This window comes from Manis pentadactyla, chromosome 2 (genome assembly GCF_030020395.1).
Source record: "Manis pentadactyla isolate mManPen7 chromosome 2, mManPen7.hap1, whole genome shotgun sequence".
Taxonomy (NCBI): domain Eukaryota; kingdom Metazoa; phylum Chordata; class Mammalia; order Pholidota; family Manidae; genus Manis; species Manis pentadactyla.
This window is the reverse complement of record NC_080020.1, coordinates 10,070,308-10,083,380: the sequence shown is the minus strand read 5'-3', so window position 1 is coordinate 10,083,380 and position 13,073 is coordinate 10,070,308. Positions and strand designations below refer to the sequence as shown.

The 13,073-nt window shown below is 42.1% G+C and overlaps 1 protein-coding gene across 3 annotated transcripts in view; it reads right to left on the bottom strand.

Moving 5' to 3' along the window:
- Positions 1-13,073, bottom strand: part of FLT1 (fms related receptor tyrosine kinase 1) — a 173,411-nt gene that overhangs the window by 90,460 nt on the left and 69,878 nt on the right. For all 3 annotated transcript variants that reach the window (XM_036917340.2, XM_036917341.2, XM_036917342.2), the window contains exon 11: positions 3,695-3,809. In XM_036917340.2, the coding sequence (XP_036773235.2) occupies positions 3,695-3,809 (115 nt within the window). The remainder of the gene's footprint in view (positions 1-3,694; positions 3,810-13,073) is intronic.

Below are 13,073 nucleotides of genomic sequence, written 5' to 3'. Positions count from 1 at the left end.
ACTGAATTTTATTGTCCTCTGCACCCTTCCTTCAGTTAAACAAACAAACAAAAAGAAAACAAAGAAGAAAGCAAAAAGCAAGGCCCTGAAATCTAACAGGTGCTCCAGTGGGACCTGCAATCCACTGATCTGTGGAGTGGTATTACCGGCATGTAAGCTCTAGGACTCCTGGTAAAAGGACCTTTATAGTCTACACTGGGACTTCACTTTCTGAAACGTGCAGAAAATAAAAGCAGTTTTAATTGTAAAGGAAAGACCATAGCAAATAATTCTGAAATAGCAAAACTGCCATTTGTCATCATATGAAAGGTAAATTTTTTCACACAAAAAGGTACATTACAGTAAAAGTAGTAAATTCTTCTAAATTTAGGACATGAAATTAATAATTTGCTTAAAACCTAATGCGCTACAGTTATGCTGCTAACAGGATATGACATATATGTGCATATTCATATATGTGTATCGGCTTTTGTTTAGAAAGATTACTAGTTTTTTCAATGCAAAAACTTTAGCAAATAGTCTTCATTGCATATGATCACAATCAGTTTTGGAAATGCATCACGTGGCAGTCATCTCTGTAACAATGAGCAAACTAGGTAGGGCAAATATCGTTAGCTCCATTTTTTGGTGGAGAGAACTCAGGTTCAGAGAGATGAACTGATCTGCACGTGATTATCCAAGATAAAAAGTGGCAGAGATGACCCCACAGGTCAAGCTTGACTCCTGGGTCATGGCGGGATGGCACAAATGCCAACTGTCTGGAGGTCTCTATTTAAAACCTCTGCACAACTACAAAATTACAAGACAGTACTTTTATTTCAGGCCCACATGGAAACAAATCAAGGCAGTTCCTTTATGTCACTCAGGCTTGCTTGCTCCATGCCCACAGTCTTTACTGGAATTCTAACTACACGGAGTCAGGTTGCTACATCACGGTTCAGGCTAATTAGGAACCTCACCTAGCTTTTTCATTTCCCATTTTCTTCTCTGATGTATATTTTTGGGCATATGGTACCAAAATAGAACTCTGAAAGTTGTCACTGAAATTAAGCTCATAAATTCTTGTCTTAACATCCAGCAGCTAACACTACATCTACCTGACATGTTCATGAAAAGGCAAAATGAACTGACACCATCAATGGCATCTTGGAATTTTCTAGTATTTGGTGACAACTTGCTTTCTACTCAAAGGCAATTTCCTTTTTAAAGAAATGTAGTGTCACTCAAACTTTCAGGTTTTTCTAAGTATTTTATTCAGGTGTTCTTTCAAGAGCTTCACACCATGGAACGTTTTAAACTACTATTCATTTGTATTAGAGAAAAAGAATTGGAGTTCTTTTTCAGAGTTACTGCTGTAGTTATAAAAACTTTTCCTAAATCCTTGACAAGTGATTATTGATATTTTCATGCAAACCATCACCATTTTAACTCATTTCTGTATTGGTTTAGTTAGCAGAGCACTGGGTTTTGGAAACAGGAAGACTTTGGTTTGAGTTTCTCATTTGCCACTTCTAAGCTGCGAGGTTTTGTGTTAATCATCTTGTCACCCAATTGTTGTTATCTTCAAATTGGAGATAACCACTCTGGCCTGCCAACAACTGATGCTGACATGTGCATATATTAAAAAAATGTTGTATATTTTAGGGCATATGGTACCAAAATAGAACTCTGAAAGTTGTCACTGAAATTAAGCTCATAAATTCTTGTCTTAATATCCAGCAGTTAACACAACATCTACCTGACATGTTCATGAAAAGGCAAAATGAACTGACACCATCAATGGCATCTTGGAATTTTCTAGTATTTGGTGACAACTTGCTTTTCTACAACAAAAAAAGTTTTTCATAATGAAGACTTCAGATATTATTTATTCTTATTGTTAAAGCTTACCGTGAAGAATGGCGCCACCTACATTATTGCCTTCAAATGTAAATAATACAGCTGAACAAATAGATACATACGCACACTCAAGCAGACGGCATCCATGTTAATGACTTCCAAATCAAGATATGCAAGGATAAATAGACATTTCCACCAAGGGTTATTTGATATTTTTTTCCTTTTTTAAAAGCATCACTACCCCTGTACCTGATAAAATATTTTTAAGTATATTTCTCACTAATTAAGCAGAAAAAAAAGACACCAGCTCTGAGGTTCACCAAGATTTGCCTGGTCCACAGGTGTTGGCTAGTGCTGAGGCTAAGGTTAGGTGAGTAGAGAATGGATGGTACAAGAGAGGCAGAAAAGATGCCTGATAAATCTGGATTAGGTCCGGATTTTTTTAAGTTTGTGTGTCTCTCTTTTTTCCAGTTGAAGTGTAACTGACCTGTAACGTATTAGTTTCATGTGTACACATGATTCAGTATTTGTATATATTGCAAAATGATCACCACAATAAGTCTGATTACTATCCTTCACCATATATAGTTACTTTTTTTCTTGTGATGAGAACTTCTAAAGTCTACTCTCTAAGCAACTTTTAAATATACAAAATAGTATCACTAACTATAGTCACCATGCTGCACATTCCTCCATGACTTATTTATTTTATAACTGGTAGCATGTACACCTTTGACTCCCTTTACCCATTCTGCCCGTCCCCCACCTCCTACCTCTGGCACCCACCAATCTATTCTGTGTGTCTATGGGCTTGCTTGTTTCAGATTCCACATATAAGGGAGATCATATGGTATTTGCCTTTCTTCTTTCATTTAGCATAATGCCCTCAAGGTCCATCCATTTTGTCACAAATAGCAAGATTTCATTCTTTTTTTATGGCTGAATAATATTCCATTGTATATATAAAACATTTCTTAAATCCATTCATCCATTGATGGATACTTAGGTTGCTTCTGCATGCTGGCTATCATAAGTAATGCAGTGATCATGGGGGTACACATGTCTTTTTGAGTTAGTGTTTTCATTATCTTCAGGTAAACATGGTAACGCTGTTTTTAACTTTTTGAGGAACCTCCATACTGGTTTCCACAGTGACTGTACCAATTTGCACTCCCACCAACAGTATACCAGGGCTCCCTTTTCTCCTTATCCTTACCAACCCCCGTTATTTCTTGTCTTTTTGATACTAGCCATTCTGACTGGTGTGAGGTGATAACTCATTGTAGTGGCATTTGCATTTCTTAAGTCAAGGTAATCATGATATACTGTGTGTATTTATATACCCAAACTTAGTCAGGCTTTGCCCTTATAAAGAGAGGGAAAAACAAGATATCATGTGAAATGGATTTATTCACTTTTGGCCTTAAATCTTGGACTAGCTTTTGCTTACTGACATCCCACTTTATGTATGTCAGTGATTCTCTGTCCTGGTTCTGTGCTAGGATTTCCCAGGAGGCTTTTATGAATTCTGGGCTGTACTCCAGAGATTCAAGTGCAATAACTAGTAGAGCATTCTAATATTCAAGCAGGGTTGAGAACCACTGAGAGGGACCAGTTTGATGTTCAAGGCGTATTGCCAACTCTGCCTTTAGTGCCGCCGAGCACTCATTACTTTGTGAGCACACAGCAGTTCATTCACGCATCAATTCATGAAGACAGATCTCAGATATTGTCTTTCTTCTCTGAATTTTTGTTTGAACATTTGAATTACTTTTGGCTCTGATCAACCCAAAACTAGGAGCTGAGGGCATGCTTTTAAAATAAATAATATGATGCTTATTTTTATAAACAATACCTTATTCTTTCCTTCTATTATTGCCGTGCGCTGACTGATGCTCTCAATTCTGTTTCCTATGTTGCTGTCAGGATCCAGGATAAAGGACTCTTCATTATTGGAGCAAAAGTCATACCTATTTTTAAAAAAAGTAAGTCATCACTGTGTTGCTTTGTGGCATGGTCCAGCCCATAGTGACAGGTGAAAGGAAAATCACTGGGTGAGTCCTCAGGTAACCAAGTCATACATTTTCTTCTTTTCCTTAAATTTTTTTTGCAATAACCATCCTCAAAACTTAAAAATAGCAAATATATTTAGCCTGATCTGAAAAACACCCATACCTCAGGGATGTCCCTACATCTTCCTGTTCTAAATGTTAAATGTTAAGTACAAATGCATAAATTGGGAAATTTAACATCTAGATTTTAATTAGTTCCTAGTGGAGAAAACATGCACAGAGAAAAAAAATGGAGTTATGTTAATGAATGGAAACCTCAAGGAAATTACAGCATTTCACATCTATCAAATTGGCTCTCAATCAGTATTCCATTATACAGCTAGTTTTTTCCAGGGATAATTAAGTGTATATGGAAACACACATCCCTGGGCATTCATTCAGTTCGGTCTTTTTCTTTTCAAGTTTTGGTCTATCATGACAAGCCCTGTAACTTCTCAAACCTCAAGTATTTCATTATAAAGTAAGGGTGTTGAAGTTGTTTACCTTTAAGATCTTTTTTGTTTCTAGGAGGCCACAAAATCTCTCTCTTATTAAACTAGCTAGAAGAGTACAATTTTAAAGAGAGACTTTGACCTACATCTAAAGTTAGCATGCTCTTGCAAACACACGTTATTATAGGTAGCCTTCTGAGTAGGTTTACTACTCAAAATCACTGGTAAATATTTACTGACCATTTATTATACTTTATGTATCCTAGGTCCATATGAATAAAAAATCCAAACAAGAAAAAAGCCCGTGATGTCCACCCTCACCTGGCCAGAGCCGAAACATCTTGGTCAGCCTGCTGCAGCGGGCTTTCCCCTCTCTGACAGCCACACAACCTGCTGCCCCCCTGCCCCCCCATGTTCTGGTATCTAGTGGAATCCTTTTTTGCTCCAAAAGCTTCCACTGTACTGAAGACAATCCCAGGCCTCCTTGTCTGACACTCAAGGCCAAGCACAGTTCAGCCCCTACCTGCTTTTCTGAATTTACCCCAATGGGAACCTTTGGTTTTAGTCAAATCGCAGTTTGGTTTGGTTACTTCAGAGAGCACTGTGCCAGGAGTCAGGGCACCTGGCTTCTAGCTGCATGACAGATTTTCTCACCTGAAAATATCAGAATTAAAATATGTCTGCCTTGTCAATCTTATGGGATTATGCAAGCATTAAATTAATCTACTCAGAAGGGTTTTATAAATGAAAGACACCATAGAAAAGTCAGGAATTATTCTTACTGTCTCATAGGGTGTGTGCATATGCACTCTGACCCCTTCACCTTCACCCAGGCAGTTACAACTGACTAGAGCCCCCTCACCATCTGCCACCTGATGTCTAAGCAGTTTACCTGACCACTGTGAGCCTCACATGGCTCTCACAGTCAGAACCACTCCATGGGCCTACGGCAAGCCCACCTTAATTGGTACTGTAATTTATATTTCCATGCCCTGCTCAGAACCTCGCATTGTCCCACACAGATCAGAATGCAGGTGCCCAGGATACGAACTCTGCACAGGGCGTGCTTTCTCCCCTTTATTATAAAATGAATACTGATTCCTTAAAAGTAGCCTTATGAGATTTAAATACAGATTTATTTGGGATGCAATGCAAATATACAAAGAGGTATTTTAGGTGCCTCAAAAAAATATCTGTGGGCTCCCGAAGTTTCCATCACTCTGCTAGCCTACGAAGGAAAGGAGAGATGAGGAACCTGCCTAATACCCACAACAACCCTTGGCCATCTCTTCTGCCTCCCGACCGCCATCAGGGTGGATGCTGTTTATTTCCCCATCTCCCTCCTTGCTGCAGTCACCCCCACCTCCCCGCCTACACAGAGAGTACTACCTTAAGTGCCAGGAAGTGGTTGTATTGTGATTGCTTACACTGTGAACATTTCATTGACTTGTTCGGTATTCTCACCTTCTGGACTAGAATTTGTGGTGAGCAGGAGCTTGCTGGACTCTAATTTGTACACGTCTTGGGCAGATTCTGGAGATTTCAAACCAGGAGGAACTAGAAAGTTCAATTTCCAGAAAGAATGGGTGGTTGATCTAACTTAGTAGCCCAGGGCTGCAGTCACTTAAGAAGGTACAAGGGAGAGGATAAAATAAGCAAGAAGAGATCAGACAGAAGGGACTGCGGTGAACAGACCCCTCTGTCCTTGAGCTGAGATAGGACTCCTGAGTGTTAACCTACTGAGCCTTCCGGGCTGGTCTCCCCTCCTGGGGCACACTGATCCGAGTGACCCCTGCAGAGCATTCATCACTTGCTAAGTTTCCATTTGCTGCTCTGAGGCCCCACGGGGCGGGCAGCTACAGGGGAACAGGGGCCACATCTGCTTATTCACTCCGTCCTCACAGTTAAGCAAGGGCCTAGCATGTACTTGGCACTCCATAAACATTTGTAACCATACAAACAGGCATGAGGCACTGATACTGTTTCTAGTAAGAGTTTTTATTTGTTTTAATTGTTTAGTAGTTTTAAATGTACCGCTAAGTAGAGACATAGTGTAATAAACCCCCATATACCCATCGCCCAGACTAACAATTACCAAGACTTCCCACATTTGTTTCATCTATCCTTTATTTCTTTTCCTTTTTGTTTTCTTTTTTGAAGTATTGTAAAGCAAAGCCCAGAGATTGTGTCATTCAAGCCTTAAATATTTCTGTACGTATCTCTAAAAAACAAGCACGTGTTCTAATATAAGAATGCCCTAATTACAGCTACTAGAATTGACAATAATTCTAGGGTCTTATTTGTATCCGGTTCATGTATCAGATTACTCCAAATGTTTTTAAAATGTCTGATTTTACATTTTAAAATTAGGTTTAAAGTTAGGTTATAAGATTTGAAATAAAAAGGAAATAATAGGGACTGAGCATTCCTTAAGGAATTTCTGTGCTTTCTAATAGCTCGTCCTTATAATCTGCAGGTAAAATAAGTGAACATTTTAACTTTCACTGATGAGCAGAAGAAACCAGACACTTTGCTCTTTACTGGGAACACTTCAATGATGCAGTGGTCACGCTGCCCTAGTTTTCCTTTCAGCGTTCTGCATTTTCTAGACCATCACACGCACACCTTGCACCACTATGTGGCCTCACATCTTCCCACATACTCAGTACATACGAGTATCTATAATGTATATAGAGCATGTACATGGGGGTTACTGCACGTATGTACATCTATATCAGACATGTGCATGTGGACTTGTATCGAACAGGTGACGTTCTACTGTATTGGGAAGAGACGAAGCCTTGAATTTCAGTCTCTTTTCCCCAAAGACGTTGAAAAGATAAGGGAAAGCCTTAGACAAAGATCTTAATTTCATACGCTTGGTCTTCAGGAAATGCAAAGAAATATGTCCTAGTAGAGCAAGTCTAGGCGTTTCCCGAGGGAAATGCAGTCTGCCGACAGCGTTCACTGTGGGCTGCCAGCCTCTGCCCCCGGCCCGGGCCTGGTCTGGAAGCCAGAGGCTAGCCTCACGGCAAGGTCCTCCGCATGGGAGGGGCAGATTCTGTGGCTATTTTCTAACTGGGGGACTGTTATTTTTCCCTCTTTGTAATTGGAACCGTAAAAATAGAACGTCATTTAGGAGCCTGACTACATAACAGCACTTGAAAAGAGACTGAGGGGGAGGGGAACTGGCCTAAGCCTTAAGAATACATCAAGCCCTTAAGGAAGTAGATTGTGCCATGTTTGAAGATGCAAAGATAATCACGGTGCTGGGAACCGTCTTGAGGGGGGAGGAAGCTGAACAACAAGAGGAAAGCAGGGTTCGCTCCTGATTTCGCACAGGAAGCCTCCAGCACCTCCTGCCAAAGGGAGATAAGAAAGCTCCCATGCACTATTCTGGACAAGGCCGCTGTTATCAGCTTCAGCTCCCCGCTGCCCTCGCCATGCTCCGGGCCTCCGTCCCTTCCCGAATGAGCATTAGGACTCCTGCCTCCATTTGCATACAGCATGCCAAGTACAATAGCATCAGGTATTTATAACCATTGGGACGAAAAAGAATTTCCGGGGTAAGAGTGTATGTACTCCATGTCATCTCATCGATGGCCCTGGAGTAGAAACAAATGAAGCTTTGGACTAGAGATGGATGGAAATTAATTATGAGAAAGTAGCCAGTTACAGACCCAGCACATGGAGCTGGGACCCTCCATGTGGCACGTCAGTCTGTGTAACACCAAGTAGGGGCCATCTATGGGCTTTCCCACCTGGTTCACGTTACCAGGCTCCTCTGCACACAGACTGGGAAAACACCACTGCCCACAGATCGGGGTGACATTACTGACCCACAGGCTCTGGGCTGATTTTCCTGTAGAGGTGATGGATTTGCCCTGTTCCCTTCACGTTCATCAATACCTGGCTCCCCTGTGACCAGACAGGTGAAGGCGGTCTGGGGCCACAAAGGCCAAACCAACACTGGGCTCAAACCTACCACCTTGACAAAGTGGACGGCTGGCCCCAACAGGCATCCTAACCATGGGCTCTAACGATTATAATAGACACTACACAGTATTATATACCACTAAGGATCGTTTCTACATGCTCGGCACTGTGTTAAATGATTCATATTCACTATCTCATTAATCTGTACAACATCCTAAAACATAGATACTGATCCCCATTTAATGGAAAGGAAATTGAGGCTTGGAGAAGTAAATCCCCCGAGGCTGAACAGCTAGTATGGGGCCCAGGCAAAACTTGTAATCATTTCGGGCTCACCCCAGAATCTGTGCACTTAACCCTTACATCACATGTAACATAATTAGACATGTGCTGTCATCATATAACAGGAAAATTGTCACACTTGAGTGCTGCTTTGTGTGTCTGAAGAAAAGTTTCCTTAAACAGTCACTGCTTAGAATCACAGAACCCAAGAATGGACTAACAGTTACCAAAGGGAAAGGGACTGGGGAGGATGGGTGGGAAGGGAGGAATAAGGGTGGGGAAAAAGAAAGGGGGCATTACAATTAGCATGTATAATATGTGGGAGGGGCATGGGGAGGGCTGTGCAACACAGAGAAGACAAGTAGTGACTCTATAGCATCTTATTATGCTGATGGACAGTGACTGTAATGGGGTGTGTGCGCGGGGATTTGATGAAGGGGGGAGCCTAGTAAACATAATGTTCTTCATGTAATTGTAGACTAATGGTAACAAAATAAAAAAAAATAGTCACTGCGCAGATACCATTATTACATGGGAGGGTTAATTTCTTTTTTAGCTCTTTTTGCATACGCAAAATATGGTCAGCTTCTTCTCAAAATCTGGCCAATTCACATTGCACAGAACCAAAATGTATTGCGTGCCGAACGTGTGCACGGTTCATATCAGTTTATTACAATTTCAATTTATATCACAATTACAATTTATTGTGTAGTTGTCCATTACACAGTCATCCCACAGTGTCTGACCTCAGTTCCCATTCTCCTTTACAAATGTAGAGCCGGCAACAACGCCCACTGCATGCACCCATAGGTCCCCGTCTGTGTTCCCCAGAGCTTTTCTTAGATGCTGGCTTTGCAAAATTCTGATTTTCAGATTTTTTTCCTCCTGCTTCTCTTTCCCCTTCCCCTACATAAAACACAGAGCTGGCATTTGCTTTTCTCTAGAAGATGGATTCTTACATCTGGTGGAATCAGAAGGGACAGCCCAGCCAGGTGAGCCTTAGCCACCAATGGTTGGTATCTGTTTTCTTTGAAGCGGCTCTTTTCCATGAGAAAATGATAGACTCTGAAGAGGTAGGTGAGAAGTTTCCACCCTTCATTTAGCCTTTCTAGAGATTGCCCCTCTGTTTAGTGCTGCTCTGGTACCCGACAGTCCTACAGGTGTCCAGTACCAAATTCTCATTTCATAAATGATTTCTAACAAGTTTCATAACCACACCAACTGTCGAAGGTCTACTCTACAGCCTGAACCTTAAGATAAAGAGTTGTGTTTTGTTTTGTTTGTTTAGAATCCCTTTTCATCCTATAATAAATTATAATAAGCTCACCTTCCTTTCAAAATCTCCGTTCTGTGGAGTCCTGACTTTTGGCTGGCGGAAGGGAAACTCATTGTCACTAAGTTGCTAATAACGGGCCAGGCCTGGGCTACGTGCTGCACACCTTTAAGGCCAGTGGATTCTCATGGGCACCCAGTGCAACGGGGCATTATGATCCCCACTTCACAAATCCTTTTACCAATAAGGAAACAGAGGCTCTGCAGAATCAAACACTTTGTTCAGATACACAGAGAAAGTCGCAGACCGGCGATTAGAACCCAGATAGCTCTAACTCCTCCCACCACCCCAGAGCCCAGCCCGTCACACAGGATAAATTCTCTTCCCAAGGAAACTCTCAAACCTTTACCACCAAGCTTCACAGGGTGACTCTGGCTGCCCTTGAGGCATGTGGTAAGAAAACTTCTGGGATCCTCTGAATCACACTGGTACAACGTCAGACATCAAGAGAAAAGAAATGCTAGCTTCCAAGAGGGAGAGGAAGCCATCAGATTAATCCCTTCCCTTTGGTGGAAAGGGAAAGGGCTGGAGAATACTTTATAATCACATTTCTGACATATATCCTAGTTCATTTTGGCCATAAAAATGTTTTGATGCTAAAATTATAGGAACTCTTGGTCTTCTGCTGGCTGATTATTTTTAACATTAAAAAAAAAATCTTGCAACAAAATAAAAAACCCAGCATTTATCACCATCCTTTTCCCTCCCTGGTAACTTCCTTTCATCTCCTTGCTTCCCAAAATTTTCTGGGGTGAAGCAGGCCTCCAATGCACTTACGGCAGGCAGCGAACTTCAAGCTGGGCTTCTGGGGAGGGGATAAGGGCTGCCTGTTTGAGCCTGAGCCATTGCCTAGGAATGCATGTATTTGTTAATGTATCATTAAAGCACATTTAAGTAGGAGAAAAAGACGTTCTAAAAAGCTCTACAAAAGCCCAAGACAGAAGAATCTCCCTCTCTCTCTTCTTCTTTCTCAGGTGATGAAATCTGAGGACTCCTTGCGGGGACGCGGCTTCTCTGTTTAATGGGATGTGAGTGCACGTGCTAACTGTGATTAGAATCTGTAAAGAATATTGAATCATTTCAAGTTAAGAAAAAAGGGGTAGAGCAGTAACAAAGAGTGAATCTAGGTTGTAAAATGCCTTAAAAAAAAAAAAACAGAAAGGAAAAGAGAGACCACCTGGCAGCCTGCTCCCCATTAGGGCGCACCATCCTGTCAAAGGGCTGATGTAAACTTTCCTCTGCTACTGTGGGTGTTGTGTCAAAACATTAGTGACAGCGCGTCCGAGCCATCAGATTAATAGAATCTGCCAACACTATCTTTTCCCCTCCTCTCACATTCTCTCCAAACAAATAAAACAATATAGGGGAGAGGATGCTGGCAGAAAAGGTGCAGCGTTGGAAGGAGTGTTTAGATAGAATGGTTCCTGCTGCTTCTGCTCCAGGAAAAGGGCCTGGGCCTGCACGGTGGTCACAGGGTCAGGCTGAGGGGGTTCTGGAGGTGACACTCGTGCACTGGGAGACCTTGTGACGCCTTGGAGCCCATGCTGAAAATTACTTCTTGTTTGAATGGAGACGGGGGAGAGGAGAAGACATTTGCAGGGATTGAAGGCTTTGGGTCAGCGTCGTGGACAATGGTGGAGGTGATCCAGCGTCCTGGCCACCTCTGTTTAGATAAGAGCTTTTCCGTGAGCGTCTTGGCCCCTGCACGGCTTCCTGCTCTCGAGGGCCTCCCAGCCCATTCACACTCAGAACGAGGCCTGTCTTCCCAGCCGCTGTTTCCACCAAGTGCTCCAGCGGCCGCTCTACCCCTGACGCTGACTCTTCCTTTATCTTTTATAGCATCTGCACCAGGCGTCTTTACAGCCCTAACCGGGGTGGCCTGGAGGCTCAAAGCATGTATCTTACTTGGTGAACACCCAGATACGGGCCTCAGGGAGGACACCCATTTTGTTCACTCACTTTTCCTCTTAGTAAAAGACTTGTCAGCGGAGGAAGGGTGATTTGATAAATAAGAAAGCTTTGGGGAAATGTTAGGAGTGGCTACAAATAATATCCTTTACTCCGACACATTCAAGGAGTCTTAAGTCTTCCAAACTATTGTCACCTTTTATTCTCACAGAAAGGAAGAGAGCAGATTAGTTATACTGAGGTCAATACTGAGATGTCTAGAAAACCATCCGGTTGGGGCGGCGACTCACAATTTAGCACAAGGAACATAGATTCTAGAGCTAGTCAGACCTGGGTTCAAGTCATGGTTTTACGACGACTTCGTTAAGTAACCCTGGGTAGCAAAAGGCCATCTATGAGGATCCCCCTCAGAGAGAACTGCTCAGAGGACTTGCAGTCTTTCCAATCCTTTGGGTCGTTCTGAATCGTTGGAACATACCAGCCCACACACTGCTTTTCAAACGTTCTGCTTTGGTGTTTGCCACTTGTCAACACTGAGGGAAGTTAAATTACCATCCCCGTGACCCTCTGCAGTAGACATGTGGCTGAGGAGTCTGTCTACTACATCCCACACAGTCTGAGAGGAAACGTCGTTTTTCTCAGATCGCAGTTCTCTGGAAGGTTGTTCTTCTCTTGGTTTGCTTTTTTTAAAACCTGTAGTATTGCTGATTCTCTTGGTTTGCTTTTAGCCTCCAGGTGGCTTCATCTTACACCTATTTCATTTCTCTTACTCTCTCTTGGCAATAAGAAAGTAAAGCCTGTGGGCTGTATCTCTGACTAGTCTTACTCTGTTTCATCTTTTCATCTAGATTTGCTCCGTTATTTATTGTACTTTGTGCGGACCACCCTGAATTCTGGGGAAACGGATGTGTTCTTAACATTGCCAACTCGAAGGAGCAACCCCATGTTACCATGTCTTACTGGTTTTACTATAGGGGTTAAAAAACAAACAGAAGAGAAATAATTTAAAGAAGATCCTTTTGCATCAGGAAATGTTAGGGTGGTGCTAAATGAGTGAATTTGTGCAACATGCTTAGCACAGTGCCTGGCACACCGCAGACCGATCATTAATGTTAGTATCATTTTATGATCTGACTAGAGTGAGAGCTTCTTAAGAGCAGGACTATGTCTTATTCATCATTACAACCTCAGTGCCTACTGAGCTGTAGAGGAGCACATATGTCTCCTGCTCAGTCGACTGCCTGATAAGAATGAATCCTGATAATGGCCTGA